General features: G+C 35.2%; 1 protein-coding gene across 1 annotated transcript in view; it reads left to right on the top strand.

Moving 5' to 3' along the window:
* The window catches only part of PACRG (parkin coregulated), a 248,350-nt gene that overhangs the window by 11,226 nt on the left and 215,493 nt on the right, over positions 1 to 21,631 (top strand). The window contains exon 2 of the mRNA XM_015814601.1: positions 15,912 to 16,046. Coding sequence (XP_015670087.1) covers positions 15,912 to 16,046 — 135 coding nt within the window. The remainder of the gene's footprint in view (positions 1 to 15,911; positions 16,047 to 21,631) is intronic.

Genomic DNA, 21,631 nt, shown 5'->3' with positions numbered 1-21,631 from the left:
CGTTCACTCAGCCCACAGATGGCGCTGTTTTTCAAAAAAAGCATGTTTTTACCTGTCACAGGTGTGACATCTATATAATAGTAGGTGTATAAAAACACGCGCGTATTTGAATGCAACGTTGTGTCAAAATTTCAAAGCAATCGGTGAAGAACTTTCAGAGATTTAAGATTTTGAACAAACGAACATTTACATTTTTATTTATATAGATTACATTAGGAGAATCTTTGTCCCATTTCCAGTCAATCCTACCTTTATGCAGTGGAACGTCTACCTTTTGACTTGCTCTGAAGACTTATTACTAAATTCACTAGCCACAGTTGCAGAAACAGAAGATAGCTGCCAGCTAAAAAGTTCTCTTGAGGTAGTAGTTTATTCCATTGTTTTGGTTCTGTCCCTACTCTTGGAGGAGAGCTCTCCAAGTGAGAAGCTCTTCTCCCAATCTATTAAATAAGTTCAGGGAGAAAAACTGAAGACTATGCTTGTATGTTAGAATGTTGAGGGCTGTTTTCTATATTTAATATAAAAATATGACATCATTCTCTTGTAGAAAAATAATGAGCTGATTAGATTAGAGCTGTTTGCTTAAAGCCTCATACAGTTTGTGACAAGTCCCTATCATTGCCTCAGGTATATCTGAAGCTTTAAGCACTGATACTATCCCATGTGACTCCTAGTTATAGTGATTTTATTTCCTGAAAGACCACTTAATCATCCATATTATCTCCTTCTACAATGAAGTTTGTGGCCAGCTGATATCTGGGCTAAACATTAGGTGAGTGCAGTTCATCTTAGATTAGACTAACCCAGTATTGCCACTGTTCTAGCAGGCAGTTTCAGTTATAAAATAGATTCAAATTATAATGTATTTTTAAATTATTTCAGCAGCATCAGCCACACTAATATAAATGCAAAGGAATGCATAGCTGGATAAGTTAGCCACTTCAGCAAACTCAAATATTTCTTCCCTGCCCAGTCTTCTTTTCTTGCATCCCTCTTTCACATACATTTATGCTTGAAGAAACCTCTGCCTGTTTGATAGAATTTGTACATTTATATTTTGGGAGAATAAGCAATTTAAGGGTGAGCTAGAGAAGAAAGTGATGATAGAAAGAGAAAATTTGTAATGTCACTGTAAGAAATAAAATTTTGCAGTATCTCATGAAAAACAGGAGTGGTTCAGAAGGTATAGCTAAACTCATGACCAGAACAGCAAAGATGATCTTAATAGAGGATGCCCAGAAGCTGAAAGCAATGGAAAATATTTATCTCTGGAGGAAAAGTGGTCAGAACTTGGTATTTTGATGTCACAGATGTCCAGGTTGAGATACAGGGGAGGCGAGAAAATGCTGGGACTTGCTAGATAATGTCTCTTAGATAATGTAAAAAAACATTAGTGAGGAAAACAGAAATAGAATTGACTACATCACATCTCTTTATAAAAATCTGGGTGAAAATTAATGCTGTTAGACCTTAATATAGATTATTGTTGAAAAGGAAATCAGCTTGGCTTTTTCATATCAGCCCACCAATGCCATAGTACATAGTGCAGGAAAAGAGCATCTCTTTTAGCAGAATGTTTATTCAACACTAGGTGAACCCTTGAGATGGAAATTAGTCCTATGTAGTCCTAAGTGTATTTGGAAATAAATTTGGTTAAATTAAATAAAATTGATTGTCATGCAAGCGTGCCGTAGGCTTATAGTTGGTACCTATATTATCGCTTAACTACTCCCTGTTTAATGACCATTCAAAGTACACAACAATGCTAAAAAAGTAACTTTGTCCTCATATGTACAAACACTGCAGCATCCTACAATCACAAAATTGAGATATTGGTGCTTCACACCCAACTTCCAATAAGCAGAAACAGTGGAGAAGCTGGCAGTAAAATCAGATGATGTCTTCTTTTACAACTATGGGTGACTCACTTAACAACCATGGCAGAAATGTGACTGTAAATCTGTTGTGGTCTCATGATGTCTTAATGAACGCAGATGATTTGCTTAACAACGGTGGCAGAAGTGAGATACATGATGTCTCACTTAACAGTTATGTCACCTAGTCACAGAGTTGCTTTGTGGTAATTAAATGAGGACTATATTTTATTTTATTTCATTTCATTTCATTTCACTTCATTTTTATTTGTTTCTTTTGTGTTTTATATTATATTAAAGGTTATTCTTTTGTTGATTATCATTTAATACAGATAGCAAAGTATAGTAATATGGAAGAAAATGTATGTGATCTTCTCCCCTTTTGTTTAAGTAGGATAACAATAAGAAAAGACTGATATTTGGTTAATCCTTTAATGGTGCTTCATCTGTATGAATTATACTGACAGATAGAAAAAAACTGAACAATTTTATCAGCCCTAGTGAAGTACTTCGTATTTCTATTTTATTACCTATTCGAAAGCTACAAAATACTGGGCAATGTTTTCCTATGTCAGCAGATTTTTTTTCAGTGATCCCCTTTGTTTGGGTGATCAAAGCATATGATGCATTTCATAAGATTCTGAGGTACTAATTTCTGGTGGTGATTATATTAAGAGGTATAAAAGCCATATAAATCTTTTTTTTTTCTTGAATCATGATTTCATTCTGTGTTGCTACAAATTACTGGATGCTGTATTTTTTTTTATTTAAAGCCTCTGAGTAGTCTGATATCTATCCTGTTATTAATAGGAATCTGGTATTTATGCATTTTCTTAAATGTGCATATACCTTTTAGTATATGTGTTACAGGCAGCACTTACCAAATATTATTCATCATAAAAATAGCTCAGCAGGGTCTGACCTGGTAAACACTGGAATGAGAAAATCCCAGGACTGTAAACTGGGTTTGAAAATCATAAAACTTTTCATAAGACAAGATTCTGTATTTCTTTCAAGAAAACCTAAAAGATAAGACAGGAGTTGGATTCCATTTGGTGAGGCTTTACTTTTTAATATATCTTTTGCAGTAGATCTTAGGATGGAGTATTGTCAGTAAGACAAGAAAAAAATCCTGCAAAAAAAAAAATCCAATATGACCATCTTAATTATAAAATTAGCAATATTAAACAAGCTAAAATATGACAGGATCACATCTCTGCTTTGGAGAGGAGATTCATCATATCAAAGTGAGACTAATGTCCCTTGATTGATCACCTCATATGGATGAATGAGACTTTTGACATACATAGAAGGCTCATTTATCAGTTAGAGCAAAACAGTGTGGTCCTATCTCTCCATTATTTTGAGTCAGCCTTTGAAGGAGCCTTTGAAGAAAGCATTCTTAAAAGATAGCACCTATTTGAAACTCTGCACATCCCTATTAAGCAGAACATTTTATGTTTATCAAATCTTATATAAGATTATGAACTTAATCAAATAATATGTTGCCTATTTAATTACGCAAAAATGATTAACAAAAATGAAAGGAATATTTGTTATTTTTTTAAATCAACAGTATGATGGCCTGTTTGACTGTTACACAACTCTGCCTAGAGACCCAAAATGTATTGCTTTCTCAGAGTCTTAAGTACCAGCAAATAACAGGCAGAACCCAAAAGCAAATTAACAACATGAATAATACAAAACAAAATGAACAGAGAGTAACTGTGATAATATAAATTAACTGGGATTTTTATTGTGGTTATAGCAATATTCTTTCTATGATTTTTATATAAAATTCAGTAGCATAGCTTCAATGGTCACAACTAGTCTCAGTACTTTCATTTATGTATAGGATTGCAAAGAATTGCAAACAATTCAACATTTGTCATAAATATTTACTAGTGTGCCCATGAGGGTTTAACAAGATTAATCTTCCGTAACTTGTTTGTCCGAATTGATAATTTCTTATTTTAGACTATGAATTTTGTGGCAACCTGTCACAAACAAATTGGTTCATGACAGGTTTATAAAAAAAATAGTTTATTTTTAAATAAGCCATACACTGATTTTATCAGTGACTAAGAAAGTTTTTACCTTTCTGAAATTGCATCCTGATTCAAATAGGATCTTTTCTACTATATCACTAAGTTCTTTTCCCACAACCTAATCCATCTCAGTTTTGTTTCTTACTTAAAAAAGAACCATTTTTCTAGTTAGTCCTAATAAAGCTATTATGGTGCTATCTTTATTTTAATGATCCATTATGGCCTCAGAATAGCAAATATTTTTTAAACAGATCAATTTACTTTGAAGCTTTTGTTTTCTAATATTTGCTAACAGAATCATGAGTTAATAATACTAAGAGCGATATGATTGGACCTTAGGAAATATTATTTTCAATTGCATTAGGAATTTCATTCAAGTTGAGTTGTGAAGATTTTTAAGAATATGAACTTATGGAATATAATTTATTATGAAGAAAATGTAGTTTATGAATTTCACTCAAAGCATGGAAAAAGAATGAAGTTGTGGATGCTTTTATTCATTTTATCGCTTCAGAATATACTCTAGCAAAAATTATACACATGATGATATAGATGATAAACAGGTCAGAGACTGAAGCAGTTCCAGACCTCAAATTGTTGGAAAGTCTTCATTAAATGAAAGCCTTCCACTGAGGAAAAAAAAATCATAGCAAAATTAGAATGTAAGAGCCATCAGTTACTCATAATAGCAATCTCATCTTTCCAGTCATTAGTATTTAGACCCAGAAGTAAAAGTTTCAAGAAGAGGAAAGAATCTAGAAGAGCATTTCAAAAGCCATCAAAGCCAATGAAAGTAGTACAAGGGAAAGAGAGATAAAATATAAATCTAGCAGAAGAAGACTCTGCAAATCAACAGCAACAAAAATGAATACTCATGTGTTTTGTTGTCTTAGCAGTAGGGAAAATCACTGTAACTGGATAATAATACAGGTGGCATAAATCACATTCTCTGGCATCCTGTACATTTTAACTGAGCTCAGCAGCTGATGTTATAATCAAATCATGCCCCTGAGATCTGTTAATATAACATAACAAAAATTATCCTGCTTTTATGAAGGGTTATTGGGTGGACCCTCAAATAATCTATTCCCAAGTTCTTCCAAAGCAATAGATTTGTTGGAGCCCCTGTAAAAATGCTCAAAATGCAAGTGAAGGAAAATTCAGTTCCTCATAAAGCTCTAATGGAGCTTTTTCTCCCCCCCCTCTATTCAGTATTAACTTAGTTGAATAACCCATAGTGAGTTGTCTTCATAAAGCTTTGCCAGTGGTTCATGGTTAAATTCTTCCATACAATTTTGCTAGCCTAAGAGGCAAAAAAGGAATTATGACTACCATCATGGGTCTACTTTTTCCAAGGATCCAAGACCTAGAATGTTGTTTGATCAAGAAGTACGGGACAGAATCTTTGATACTGGATGCTCATCCCACAGCATAACTTCCATTTGCAAGATCTGGAAGAAATGCATTTCTGTGTATAAATAGGAGACTCCCACCCTGGGTTGCTCATGTCAAAAAAAAAGAAAGACATAAATTACACCAAAGTATCCTAGGGATGAGAAAGAAGAGTCATTTAATGAGCTTGTTGGATGTCTGCTCAGCAGGCTAGACTGGAATTAATTAAACTAGGCATACCACAATCCAGGAATTTCTGATAAGGTGTTTTATTACAGAAAAGCAAAGAAGGCATGATGAACGAATTCAAGGAATGCTGTGTATCAAAAGCAAGTCCTTTATATAGTGAAATCAATGTTCAATTGATTTTTGTGCATCTTTTCCCCTAGCCACACTACTGTATTCAGTGAGCTGGAATCTCTCTCTTTCACGGAGGAGGCCTGGTTTTTAATCTGTGTTTTGTTTGGCCAATATCCAATTATTCTCCTATGCAAGAAATAGCCCTCACACCTAATTACTTTATTATTAGGATAAATATGTCAGTAAAATAGATTTTACCCTCCTTGGGGATGGAATATGTAACATTTAAATATGTACTTATGGGGCTCAAGAGCTGAGTAGTCAGAATATTGTGTAAAAGGGAGAGATGTATTAGAAATTTATTAGATTAAAAGAGGAGAAGAAGGACTTTGTGGCTAAGTAGTCAGTGAGAGGCCTACAGGTCACAGAATGGTGTTTTATATAAAGGTTGAAGGCCTGCTTTAGTCATATTATTTCCATATGTCAACAGCTTATTTGATTCTAATACTGGTTTTCTGGTAGCTTCAGAAAACCTTAGAATCCTAGCAATAAATATATCAATACAAGGAAACCGATTCTGAAACATCCTCAAGTATGATTTATACCTCTAATTCTTCCCCTTCAGCCTGGGCTAGGACTCTAAATCACAAGGACTCACAGCTATATCATTTTTCCTAACATCCCTGTGCAAAAACATTTTTATATCTAACTTATTGACTATTCAGTTATCATTTGTGTAGTACTATATTGATAAATGTAGCAATCCAAATACATTTTTTTTTAAAAAAATACAGAAAGGCACATTAAATGCTTTGGTCTTGATCATTATTTTGTTCATGTTGTAGTGTCATAAGATAATTTCCTTGTTTATGTCAGTATAGATTTGCCTATTAATGTTTTGCAGTTATCCATCTACTGTAACACTTCAAAAGTTGCACTAACTTTAATGAGTAGATTTTTTTAAAGCAGCACATGAAAGCTTGAAACAAGTGGTCTGTTTTAATTGACAGCAGAGAGGAGCTTCATTTGCATAAGATTCAAAGTGCTTCATCCAAATCATTTTTGAAGGGTGCATAGCTCTTATAAAACTTACACTTCACAGGTAGTAGATGAGCGAATGAAAAAGATGTATGATTGCATTTCTAAGAAAAAATCCTTCATTGTGTTGAAGCTTGAATTCTGTCAAGAATTTTATGATGTGTCAATGTCATATTTTTAAGAGTGAACAGTTAAAAAGAATATTAGGTGCTCACATTAAATGTTCATTGAGTGAAAGATGTGAACTGCAATAATCTGATAAGGAGAAAATCTCAAGGCTTTGTTTGACAATAGAAGCTATTTCACTGTGGAGTCTAGAAAAAGACACTTTCTCTTATATGTAGTTGAAGTTTGTAGAGGAAATGAACACATGTAAGAATCTCCTTACTTCCTTTCTAACTTTTATGTGCAACAAATTCAAATGTTTCTGGCTTTAATTGCTAGATTTGACAGAGCATTAGCTTGGCTGAGATATATGTCAACCCACTGATCACCAGATCTGTCTGATCTGGCTGGCTAGATGAGTGTCCCCTTTCTCCTTCACCACTCCATGTGTCTCTTTCTCAGAGCTGTGCACTCTGTAGAAGACGATGAACATCTCACATAGAAATTTACCAATCTTCTGGCTATGAGCCTATACTTGGTCTTCAAGAAGGAGCCATGAATCCAGGAGGACCCCAGATTGTGAGACTACCATTTCTGGGGAGCATATCTTCATCACGGACAAAGATGCTACAGCGCTGAAATTATTTGGGCTCTGAATTAATAGCCTGTTGATCTTTTGGGGTTGAGTCTGAATCCTCTTTTCTCCATCAAACCCTAATAGCCTCCAGAAATGGGACATGATTTTCACTGTATCTCCCAGTAGGCCAGGTTGAAGACATACTATATAGTTGGTATCATCAGCATTTTGTGGATATTTGACATCAAATTAGTGGATTATCTCCCCTGGTGACTTTAGATATTTAACAAGATGGGGAGAGAACTGTACCCTGAAGTTCTACATAATAAATTATCCAGAATCCAACCTCTCACAATCTTCATTCATCTCATAACCACCCTCTGAACCTGCTGTCGTGCTTGTAGTTTTTATAAAGAGATACTGAATAGTGGTGCATGGTACTTAGAAGTTCTAAAAAATGACTGAGTATATGACACAGAATTAAAATAAATACTTGCATTTATTTAATCACTAAATTGTTATATTTGGATATATTTTATTTTGACCTGTGCTTGGTGGGACATGTGCAAATTAGGATGACCTTTCTAATTTTCAGTCAGAAACATTACCAAACAAATACTTCTTAACTTTGAGATGGTCTCATCACCATCTGGTACAAGCAAATATTCCATCCCCTTCTTGGATTTATTTTTGGCAGGATTAGACAAAGCATTCCAAATGCAAGATAGATAGACTTGTCTTTGCCAAACTCTAGTGAAATGAGACCATTGGAAACAGGTATGAATATGGTAGTTCAGAGCCTATATAGACTGGTCAAACATCTCTATGGAATGGAACTTTGATGCAGTTCTAACCAGCGGAAAGCTGCATATTTTCTGGCATTGTAGTTCTGCCCAATGTGAATGCCTTATGGCTCCCTGGCTGACAGAAGGGGCCTAAGGTCTTTATTTCATTGTTGCATTGTTTTCTTATTGAATTTTGAAAATATTGAATATTTTGATGTCTTAAGTTATGTTAAGTTATAATTTAAGGCATTGAAATATATGTGATGGCTCAGCGGTTAAGACAATGGGCTTCTTGGCTGGAAAGCTGACAGCCCGGGTTCAAGACCTGACCATCGCACGGCAGGGTGAGTGCCTGTCTTCACCTGGCTCCTGCCCTCCTAGCAGTTCAAAAGCATGCAAATGCAAGTAGATAAATAGATACCACTTCAGTGGGGAGGAAACAGAATCACTACAATATCTCCAACTCCCAACCCACAAAGGCAGTATAGAAAGTTATTGTGGTTGACAGTATCAATAGCTAGTAAGTGATCATAGAAGGTTGTTGGATCCAAATATGGTTTCTTGAGATATGGGTGAACCAATGTCTATTTAAGGACTTCTGGTAGTTCCCCTTTTCTCAAAGATGAATTGCCCTATGATGTAAAACCGGTCTCCTCCTTGGCTGTTTAGGAACAGGGACAGGGACAGGAATCTAGTTCACAATTGGCACAGTTAAGATTGCGGACACGTTTGTCTACTTCCTTGAGATTCACTGGCTGAAAATTCTCCAAATAACACCATATGATATAACTTCTGTCATCTCAATAGATTCTTCCAACTGGCTTCTAACCTGGAAAAGACGTGAACAATTCTATCCACAAAATGCTTGGCCAAACTATCACAATTTACACTGACTGGATCGTCTGGCCTGTCTCCCAGTGGCAGGGGGAGGTCCAAACTCTTTAAACAGCTGGTATTCCACAGAGTAATAAGGTCGGAGAAATAATTTCCTGTGAAATAAAAGATATATGTGGGGGAGAGGGGATAATTTTCTAACTGATCATTTAGGCAAAAGGTGATTAGAAACTGGTTGGGGTACACAGTGGAGAAATGGATGCTGTGCTGAAAACCAAGTAGGAAATCCTTTCCCAGTGACCAGTGGTTATTCTAATATTGGTAGCAATATTTGGATGTTCCAGCTTTTTAGATGCAAACAGGTCCTTGCATAACTTTCCAATTCCATTAACTAAAGTTAATCCTACCATATCGTAAGCAGGCAGAAGAAGAAGAAGCATGCCAAGGAAAGTTATTTTAAAAATAATGAAAGAGATATTTTAAAAAACATCTATTTATTTTTAATGCTAGACTGGGCTGGGGTACAACCAGAGGTAAAGTTTTCTGCTGAACAGCCTAAATCATCAGCAGCATCTTTGCTAATGGTGGCAAGGGAATTAATTGCTTTCACTTAAACAACAGAAAGTCTTGGCGTGGCTAGATTCCCTTAAACTGCTTTAAACGTATATCTAGAAAGTATTTTTAAACTCTTTTTTTACCAGAGATTTTGTAAATGTTATCTAAACTGAATAAAATATTTTTCCCACTCACCCTTGCAGTAACTGAAAAATACTGTAACTTTTAGATTTAAAGTTCATACTGAAAATGGTTTCGCTCCAATTATGTTCATAGTAATTTCTCATTTCATGTAAATGTTTCCCTTGCTTTGAAATGTATAAACATATTTGTGACTGTAAAATAATTTGTCCTAGAAACTTTAATTTGCAATTCTCAATGGAGTGGTGCCCTTCAGAATCTTCAATGATATTACTGATCTAATATGGACTTTGTGATAGCCTAATAAATCCTACATTGTGGCAGGCAGGAAAAAGAATTAAATTTAGAAATGAGAACAAGTATAAGATGAGAGAGTAGAAAGAGAACGAGGAGAAAAAAGGGAATAAATAGGTTTTGTTCCTTCATCTTAATCCCAAAAGAAAGGCAGGCAGTGAAAATGGCCTATTTTAGCAATAATGTTTACATGAAGGAGTTCTATCATTCCTTTAATCTGCTATGACCTGCGTATATCTTTCTGCAGTAGCCACACAATATTTGAAAATGATATGGCTGCATCAGTGAGTTTCAGGGGAGTACTGTATAAATGTTCTTATGAGTTTTGCAGCATCTCTCCTGAAGTATATTGAATTACCCTACTTTACATATGAATATCATGCCTTCATCTGTTATATTCTTTCTAATATAGAAAAGTGTAGTTGTCTTTGAGTCAGTCCCAACTCCTGATGAGTCCCTGTGGTTACCCCACATGCTATATACTCTTTCTTTGAAGAGCTGCTTGGGCTAAGATTAATTCTGTTCAACAGGCCTGCATGAGTGCATGTTTTACAAGTTTAAATCAGCTAAAACCTGTCCTTGGTTTTGTTTCATGAGCAAGAAGAGAACTGTTTCTTTTTGGCAGTCATTAAATGGTATCATTTTTCATTCAGAGCTATGTAATATTAACAGTATCAACAATATTACTTGTAAGATAAATCAGTGTAATTCCATTGTTATTAAGGAAAACACCCAATAAAATTTCATACAGTTCATTTTCTGTAACTTTTTTGGGTATAGAATGACCTGTGTGCTGTTTAATTACTTAGAATTGTAAGTATTTATTCATTTCTGGGATTATCACAATTATACATGACCATTTGTATGTCGCTGTAATTGGATTAGAGAGAACAGGTTATCTCCGGCTATAATCCAGTAACCATATACATGGAATTTTATATTCATTGGGCTTATTTTGAATAGACAGATACAAATCAAGTCAGTGGGAACCAACCCTTATTTTTCCCCCTCTTATAACATGAAACATGAAAACTCCTATTTTTTTGTTTGTTTTTGTTTTGCATGCTTTGCATCATAATATTCCTACAATCGAGTGCAAATTAATTTTCGAATAACTCAATCTGAACCAATTGTACAGAGTGAATAATGATTAGATTCATGGTGTAGGTTTAATGCAGTTTTACTAAATAATATCATTTTTTGAAAAAAAATATGACTAATAAAATCATGCTTTCTAAAGATACATCACTTTTTGTTTGATTTCTGTATGAACTGCACATTAATCTTTCATGTTGTTCCATTCTATGTGTAATTAATCAAAGGAGATTGATCTTGAAAAGACAGTTAACTGTTATACAATTAAACGATTCCAGATGGAGAAAAAGAAAATAATTGACTATAATAGTAAAGCCAGCAAAAGCAAATGAAATGTTGATTCATGAACAGAAAGTTCTACAAATATGAATAGTCTGAATGGTTTGTTAAATTTGTCCTCAGGCAGTTCTTTGATAGAAGCTCGGTACTTACACATCAGACGGTCAGACTGAACAGCCTTTTCAGGGCTTAAAGAATGCTATGAAACAATAGGCAGTATTAAATTTTGAAATGTGATTGATTGCTCCCTTTGTTGCAAGCACTCTGCTAAGCATTTTCCTGGTGACATAAACTATTTGAAATATTCAGGGGGGAAAGATAGAAATAAAGTTACACTGAAAATAAATGTTAGGTAGGGTAATATTTGATAAGAAATCTATAATTATCCACGCGCTCTCATCAAAATGTTGAGCACACAAAATATTTTGGTATCAGTAGCCATCTGCTGCTGATATACTCAGATTATAACAGGATTGGAAGCATACCGTTGCTTCACTGAGGATGGAATGGAGATTGTGTCAATGTGGATTTAACCTGAGAAGGGAGGGAAAGCCCAAGCACACACTCAACAAGAAAATACTGTACGCTGAAGCTGCTGGAGAAAGTCAGAATGCTCAGCACAGTTCCTCTTTGTGATTTGAATATTAGCTTTATTTCTATTTTTTAACCAATATTAGCCACCGTTACTCTGAAAACATCAGACAGGGTTTGCTATTTTTTTTGTCAGACGTGCTCCTCTTTTGCTGTAATGCTTTTAACATATTAAAATTATTCCCTTTGGTTAACCTATGTCCGTGGTGGCGAACCTATGGCACGCATGCCACAGGTGGCACGCAGAGCCCTCTCTGTGGGCACGCGCAGCGTCGCCCCAGTCCTAGGCCTTCAGCTGGGTTTTATAAAACCTTTTTGCTTTAGGCCTCTGACGCCGTGTGCAAAAAAAAAGGTTCAATCAATCAATCAATTTCAACTTCTCGCGGGAATAAAAAGATCTCACAAAGTTGGAATTAACTGATTGAACTTTTTAGTCCCACCCAGTCTGCCATTACCATCGCAGCCACGCCCACCCAAATGGCCACACCCACCCAATGGGCCCTGCCCACCCGGCACCTGACGATACATAAGTGGGTTTTGGGTTGCAGTTTGGGCACTCAGTCTCTAAAAGGTTCACCATCACTGACCTATGTGTAGCGATATCACTTACAAGTGTAGATGATAAATGCAGTCCCTATCCTGACATGTGTCTGTTCTGTTAGTTTTAGATAAGAAATTTGCTAGGTAAGAAATTTGTATCTAAAAGAAAACATAACAGACTTACTTGGTCTACTAACCAATCAATATATTAAAGAAATTGTAATGGTCATGGATTGGTCAGAAAAAGCAGGAAGGTCTATGGTAGCTATGTAAGAGCAGTTCAAGTCTAAATCTTTCAAATTTGGTGAAACTCTTGCATCAGAAAACATTTATTCACCCAAAACTCTTTGTTGCCCCTGAATAGGTCTTCCATGTCTCATACCAGTTCTTCCCCTTCTCTTCTGTTTCTAAATGTAGCTGTATCATCCATACAAAGCAGCTCATCTGCTTATTTAAGGTAACACTTGAAAATCAATCCATTAGATTTAATTGTACAGTAGAAATAAGAACTAAATGAGTTTCTGCTTGTTCTTTGCATTCATTTCACTTCTGTCATTTGTGTGAGATTTTCAGAGATTCTGGAAGAGTCACTAATTTCCAATAGATCTAATTTGCATTAAATGGAATAGCATTATAATTCATATTTTTCCATTGTGATGATTCACAGAAGACTCAAGTCACGCTCCTCTTTCTTAGCTGTGACTTTCTGCAAAGTGAACAGCTTAACTATAAACTGTTCTGCTTATGCTTCACAACATGCTTGGAAGTGTCAGCCATAATCCCGAACAATTTTTCAGACACCAAGAGTAGATGCACATAAATATTATTTTTGCTTTGCACAACAAACTGCTATACTCTCTTGCAAATTTATTCTTTTTGCATTTTAAATACAATTTGTCATCTGGCCTGGGAGACCAGTATTTAAAAACCTCAAGCCCCAGCACACTTGAGATAATCATTGTTTTTTGCAGCTTTTGTCTGAAAGTCCAATGAACCGAATCGTTGTGTACATGCTTATACCCTTATGCAGGAATATGTTGGTGGGATTATTACTGCATTAACATGCGTAAGCCAGGACTTCCTACTTAATGAAACATAAGAAATATATCTATGCCCAGCTTGATTTCTGTGGGGATGCTTTCCATTCTAATCATGTTTATTTTCTGGTAAGTACTGGTATATTCAGTGAGACTTGCTCTGAAATGAATGCACAGAAATTTGTAGTGTTAGCTATAAGTAATTTCAAGTGGGTGATGGTGAATGACCAACCTTTATTAACAATAACTGTGATAAAACAGATTTAAGTTCGTCATGTATTAAACAAATTAAATGAAATAAAGGGGAATTTATTTAATTAAAGGAAGGAAAGTAAAACTCTGGCACTGGTATAGTTTTTGGCTGTTTTCCGGTCTCGTTATCAATGTAATCTTTGCATTATAACTGCAGTTTGTTTTAGTCTTACAATACAATAATATAATTGTCTACGTAGAAGCAAACTCCACAATGTTCAGCAATAATTATTCTTATTCAAGTAAGAAAAGAGATTAACTCATCTTTCCCCAACTTGGTGTCTGTTGGATGTGGTTATATTTGGAGACTGCTAAACTGAAGAAGACCATACCAGTCACCAACATTGCTTTTGCTAATGGATTCTAAACCGAAAACAAAACACTGAAACAGTTCTTCAATAGAGGAAATCCTGATGTGTAACCCTATACTGCTCTTCCAAGAAGAACAAGAAGACAAGAAGCAACGGATGGAAACTAATCAAGGAGAAAAGCAACCTAGAACTAAGGAGAAACTTCCTGACAGTTAGAACAATTAATCAGTGGAACAACCTGCCTCCAGAAGTGGTGAATGCTCCAACACTGGAAGTCTTTAAGAAGAGTCTGGACAGCCATTTGTCTGAAATGATATAGGGTTTCCTGCCTGAGCAGGGGGTTGGACTAGATGACCTCCAAGGTCCCTTCCAACTTTATTATTATTATTATTATTATTATTATTATTATTATTATTATTATTATTATTATTATTATTACAAGCAATAAATTGCAAAAAATTGGTTGACAGTATGAAAAATTTCCAGACTTATTCCTTATTTTTCATTCCAGTCATAAAATGAATCGGTCCACACTGCGTTGCTAAATCACTATAATTCCATAGAATTTTTTGATTGCAAAATAATTCCTGGAAACCAGATTTTCCTAATTCCTTCTCTCTTTTTTTGTCCTTAATGAAAGCTTAATGTTAAAGCCATAGTTATGTCATCCAAAAAATAAAACTATACCCAAGTATGTTTGTTCTTGTCCTCTAGCTGTGTCTTTTGCTATTATAAATTAACATCCCTTTATAAGCAGACTAATAGTATACAATACTAAATAAATGTCTTAATTTGATTTTATTATAATTGTGTGGACCTTATTTTCTTATGATTATATACCAGTGGGTTCTTGGTTGAGGTACAAATTCTTTAGCATTCCTTATTTGTGTGAATTCTTCAAACCAGAAAATTTCTGCTAGCACCTCCATTGTACTATGAGAGCTGTACATGATTTAATTTGACGGTATAGTTAAGAGAATGAGACAAAATTGAATATGGTTGAGTTGAAAGCAAATAATTTCCATCCTATATTTAACAAACTTAACTATAGTGATATCTGCCATTTATAAAAAGATTTTCTCTCTGTTATATAATACGTATTTTAAGTAAGTTACCTTTAGAACAGGGAAAAAACATAGTTATAGTTTTACAGGGGAAATGTTTTTTTGTGTTGTTTTTTAACATGCTGTGAGCCGCCCTGAGTCCCTCTGGGGAGAAGGGCGGCATAGAAGTTTAAATATAAATAAATAAATAAATAAATAAATAAATACTATAAAGCATTAAATATCCACAAATCTTAAGCTGTCCAAATTTAAAATCACTTCTTTAACATAATGTCCCTGTGAGTGATTGTGGAAAAGCTGAGGAAGGTATGAAAAAGAGAATAGAGATAATCAGCAAGTTAGTTGAAAACTTATAAATAGCCACTAAATTCAGTGAAGAGAAACCCAGAAAGAAGCAATTCAAATCATTCAAAGAGTTTGGGCTATATTAACCCACTATAGTGATTTTCAATCACTGGCAACTTTAAGAAGTGGGAACTTCAACTCCCAGGATTCCCCAGCCAGCATTATAAATAAAGTTGGGAAATTGCATCATCATTTCTAAGATTTTGATTTATCCCAGCCATATATTTAAATCTGCGTACCTCTTGCTTCCTTCATCTAGCCTAGCTGCTGTAGGTGGGCCATAACAATGTGATAAATGTGATAAATATTCCACGGTGAGTGCTGATAACAGTGCTTTAAACTGAAATGTGAAGCATCTGATGTCATAGTCTCAATTTAATCACTGATCTGAACACAAATGTATTTCTTGACATGCGCCAATTTTTGCATAAAACGTTTTTTTTTAACATTATAGGTGAAAGGTCCTCCAGCTGCAGGAGCGTTTAAAGAAAGACCAACGAAGCCCACAGCATTTCGCAAGTTTTACGAACGAGGCGACTTCCCAATTGCCCTTGAGCATGATACAAGAGGAAACAAAATAGCCTGGAAGGTAGGTCAGGACACAGCTGTGATAGGCAGCTGCACTTATTGAAGTGACAAATGTCATTGCCCAAACTGTTGGCTTATAAGTAAATAAAGTGGAGTAATTTCTTAGCAAATAGAGGACGGTGGGGGAACAAGTCAGAGACCGGCCTCCTGAGTCAGCCATCTACCTTGATGAACAATTAAATTATATACCGCAAAAAGGGAGTTGACAGAATTGCTTTGCCTTAGAGAACTGTCTCCTGCTCAATTCATCTCTATTTTTATGAGGACCTGGCAACCCGGCCTATCCCAGGCAGTCCATCAAGTGATGGAAGTGGCTGGATACAGTGAGCAGCAGCAGCCATTTATCTCCCCGCCCTCCCCTCCAATTTCACCTTCCTGCAGGACAGTTCCAAATGGAAGCTTTAATTACCTAAATGGATAGGTCAAGATTGCCTGCTCCTTTGAAATGCAGAGCAGAATACTAACGAAGGCAGATTCTCATTCCAGGGCTTCACTCCCAGGCTGCAGCATATGTCAGACAGCGTAATCGCTGTCATACATGCCCCTGTTAGAGGCTGACCTCCACTGCTGAAACCATTATGGCTCTGACATCTCTGACAAAAGGTTAATTGGCTTCAAAATAAATGTATTGCCTAATGACTTCATTCAAATGCAGCCGTGTTTCTCTCCAAAAGGCTCAGTGATGTTATTTGTAAAACTTGCCAATCTTTGAGGTAACTAGAGCAGGCTTTTAAATTTAATTTGAAAAATGAATGCTGATCTTTAACCTGCTCTTTCTATTTAATTATTTTTTGTTATCAAAGAATGAATTTCTCTCTCTGTGCATATTATTTATTCCCTGGGATAAGATTTTTCTTCAAACAGGACAAAGATAGCCTGAAGATACATCATATATACTGGGAATAGTAAAAAAAAAAAAAAAAAAGGGAAATTAAAAAAAGCACATAAGCCATTCTTAGAATGTTTGAATAGCTCATGCTCATTTAAGCTACCATAATTTAGCTAATCAAAATAAAACATGACATGACAATAATAATAATGATCTATAATTTGTATTATTAAACAATTTGGTACCCTGTAAATGTACTAAGAAAGATTGCATCAAAACTTAAGGGATGTATTTCACTCAGATATACAATGACTTTTGGTGTGATATTTTCTAATCTTATAGAATATTATTACTGACATTTATAGATAAATGTAGACATTATAATATTTATATAAGAATCTTTGTATTAACTTTATATGAAATTTGTGATATTAAGTATTCTGTTTTGATTTTCCTCAATATTATATGCTTAAGCCAATAATACATTTTATTTGAATTAATAGACATAGGAAATAAATCACAAAGCAGAACCGATGGGCCAAAGTCCATCAATTACAAAATGACTTATAGGCTAACTTAAACAGATTTAAGTTTAATTATATCTATTTTTTTTAAAAGGTGGCATGACCTAATATTGCTTACTTGGGAATTTTAATGGTAAAGATTTAGAAAAGAAAAGGAGGAAAATGCACAGAAGTGTAATAAATACACTTAATAAGTACACTTAAACACTGTAATAAGTATTTTATTATTTTCAGTCCCTCTTCTGCTGCTTTACTGTATATAGCAGAAGATTTTTTTTATGAAGTTCTAAAAACTGCATGATATGAAGAGAACATGAATATTAAAAAGCTCCTGTAATTCCAGCTGTTTTTTGATCTTTAGGTCAGCTGATGGCTGATAACACCATAGGCATCAATCTAAAGCTTTGCTATGCTTTCACCCTATCCCACAGCTAACAGGAATCTGTATAGCATTGGATATCTTGCTGGTTGTACAGTGTGGCCTCATGTGCAATTGAAAGAGCATCATATCAGCATTGGGCTGATATGATGCACATCATAGAAAAGAGCCATGATTAGTAGTTTTCTGATCTGACATTCTAGCCGTGCCCAATATCATTCAACTTATGAAAAGGCTCCTTTAACTGACATGCACAAAACTCTTCATACAGTGATTTTTTTCCCTTTTGCTTTCATATTGTATATAGACAGGATGAACTAAAAAAAAAAAAAACTTTGAAACTATGGGTCCATCAGATGATTGTTCAACTTAATGATCCCTAGCTGGCAGCAAAGAGTTTGAGGATTCTTGTTTTAGATGTTTTTAATCCCTTACAGCCACTGAATGGTCATCTGATTATTGTGTAGCTGAGATGGAATTGTTGAATTATTTTTGAAGAGCTGGAGTTAAAGGGATTTAACTGTAAGGATTGATGTGGAAATTGGAAGCTGTCTAAAGAGATGAAGTGAGGAATCAATACTTGGCTGGAAGTAACAACCACGGAAGTACAAGATTTGGATCCTTTTGGTTACACACATTAGGTCAGGGAAGGTGGGATCAGTTTCAAAACTTTGTACTTTCTGGGTTGACCAGTGGACTATCCCTTTTTTAAAAGGGGGGAAAAGTGATTGTGGTATTCTGGTCTCCCTTAAAAAAGAATTGATGCTTGGACCAAGAGATCAGGGACCAAATTGAGGGCCAAGATCTCATAGGAAACAGGCAGAAGCAACTAAAAGCCAAGAGACAGATAAATATCTTTTAGCACAGAGGTCCCCAAACTTTTGGGCACCAGGGATCAGTTCCGTGGAGAAAGGTTTTTCTGCAGACCGGAGAGTGCATGGTTTTGTATGCTGCCTACATCTCGTGGATAGGGCTTTGCTTGTTTGTGCGGCCCGGTTGCTGGCATGTCATGGCCCGGTACTGGTCCATGGACTGGGGGTTGGGGACTTAGCAGTAGCAGGTTGTTTCAGTATTATCTTTTAGGCACACATAACATAATTCAGCTGCTCTCCTAAGGAGAGGAAAGTATTACTATTTAGGGTTTCTTATAACCACTTAATTATTGTCTGAACATTTAGTTTTTCTGCTATTTATTCAAAACCACGATAAGGAAACAATTGGTTGGGATGTTAGAGGAGAATCAAATTGGAATTCTTGATTTTCAACTATCAAACTATCACTTTCTCTTTCAACTTTACTTTCTAGCCTTGATGAATAATATACACAGGGGGGAGAACTCATGCTGCCTTAGGCTTCCTAGAACAAAGGAGGTATCAAATAAGTAGAGTGATTTACATACTTGTGTAATGCCTACTTAGTTGTAAATAAAATGCCATAATAAGTTATATAGCAGTGTGGCCATAGAGGCTTTTTATTTAGGCAGAGTTGGGTTTGGGGCATACAATTCCATCTATGAGAAAAAATTCTGTATTGGGATATTTCTACAGCATCAGTCAGTTTGCAGATTTGGTTTTACAATGGAGTACATTCATGTGGGAAGAGATATGGTAACATCCCATGGAGAACGTATCTCCATAGTGAGAAGCAAGAACACTGAATTTCAAGGAGAAGCAGATCTAGATAAAGGAAGTGGCACCTCTTTGGAGCAAATATCCATAAAGGAGATCTGAGAAATACAGTGAATGGAACAGCAATCTAAACAGCAGCTGAAGTTAAAAATGCAAGCAATGAAGAAGTAAGATCTCCCTTTCACAATGATATACTGGATGAATACAAAGTGTTTGCTTAAATTGTCTCCCATGTTGAAGAAATTGTGTACAAAGGTCCCTGCATGATGGACATATCTTTTATTTTGATTTTGGACATTTTCCCCTAGTGCAGAAAATAGTTTAATCATCATGACATATTGTTTCTCCCATTTCATAAAAAACATTGCCTCTGAAGACCTCAAAAATACTGCTACTTTCATATAATCAGCAAAATGGAGCAACTGTGCTGGCTTGTGACAACATTTTTAAAGCTTTTTTCCCCCCGTTGTGGTTATGATTCCTAGAAGAGGTAGATAAGTAACCTACCCTGAACTGTAAATAAAAAGTATCTCTGAACACCGACAAACAAACTGTGACAAAAAGATAGCATAAGGAAACTAAGAATGTTAGCTTAGAAAAAGAGAAACCAAAGGGAGATAGTTCTTCAAGAACTATCACACATATGGCAGCAATTATTTTTCCTGTATTTTCCTGTATCCCAAACAGCTGAAAATAGAAGAATAGTTTTAAGGTACATGAAGGAAGATGTTGGTTCCATGATAGGATATGGTTCCCAATAATTAGAATAGTGTGATAGCAGAACCAATTACACAGGAAGGCAATGAACTTCCCTTTACTAAATATATACAAGAGAGGATGGATAGGAATACTTACCAGGAGATGGAAAATCGAGTCATTGGCTAAAACAATTATGTAGGTCTGTGACAAAATGATGGATAACATTCCTTTTCTTGCTATTATACTACTACATTGATATCCTACTATTTGTCTGGAAACTAAAGCTAGACATATGGAAGGCTTTTCCAGACTCTTTTCTGGTGTAGTCTTTCGCACAATCCTCCTGCTACCAGGTCTGAAAGTCAAGATTTCCTAATTAGTTTTGAACATGATCACAAGGACCTGCTATTGGAAAGAGAAACTAATCTTTCCTATATGCAGAAATGCTTTGTACTAATGTACAGGATTTGTTACTACTTTGATGACAAAACTGCCATTCATATATTTATTTAATATAATTATTTAGAAACATCATTGAGAGAACAGTATCATTTTTCAATGATGATTTTGCAGAAGGTTGTACAGAATGCAAAAATGCTAAATGCCATAAGCAAAGGCACAACCTCAGAATAACCAACTTTTCCCCAATTAATTAGAACTATAAAATATGCAGCTATCGAACTATATTTTTGGAGTTTACTAGAAAATGTACAAATAATCATTTTACCATCTTTCTCATTTTTAATTCAATATAATTCAATAAAATAATATTAATTTATACTTCTCATCTTGTAGTATATATGTCATTGGTAATTTGCAGTGTAGGCTAAATGGAATATGTCTATCTTTCCCATATGAATGATTAAATGGATGGATGGATGGATGGATGGATGAATGAATGAATGAGTGAATGAATAGCTTTACTGCACTTCACCAGGCATATAACAATTATAAAAAATAATAAAAGAAGAGCCATAAAATATTCAGACATTAATTCTAAGAGCTACACATGCAAACTTGGTGAAAGTTTAAATAGTTGCTTTTGCCTGCCCAAAGGAATCTCACATAAAATGTTTCTGTTTGTGTGGGATAGGCCTAATGAGGGGTATTAGCAATTCATTAGGAGGATCTCTATAGAAACTACAAAAGAATAAAACAAGGGTCAATGATTCACTGTTCCCAGACACAGAGGGCAAATATTTTCTGCCTAAAGGGTTTTTTAAAACTTGCTCTCCAATGCGCTGATTGCAAGGTGTCAAAGCAAAGTAATGTTTAAGGCCCTACAGAATACAGTATATTAACTGTATGCTGATCCATTTATACAGCTGGCTGAAGCAGACTTTAATTTCTCTCAGGTTTTATTTCAGCTGGCATTTTGCTATATTCAGTTTGCAATTCTGTATTAAGGATTCTTTAAGTAAGTAATGTACCACAATCAGGTTTTGTCCAAGTTTCAGCAGTACTGAAACTTGGAGAAATTCTGCCAATTTCTGAAGTCTGCCTCCAATTTGTTGTTTCTGGAGAAAC

This window comes from Protobothrops mucrosquamatus, unplaced genomic scaffold, assembly GCF_001527695.2.
Source record: "Protobothrops mucrosquamatus isolate PMUCROS unplaced genomic scaffold, P.Mucros_1.0 scaffold_89, whole genome shotgun sequence".
NCBI lineage: Eukaryota > Metazoa > Chordata > Lepidosauria > Squamata > Viperidae > Protobothrops > Protobothrops mucrosquamatus.
Note: the sequence above shows the minus strand (reverse complement) of the source record. Positions and strands in the feature narration are given on the sequence as shown.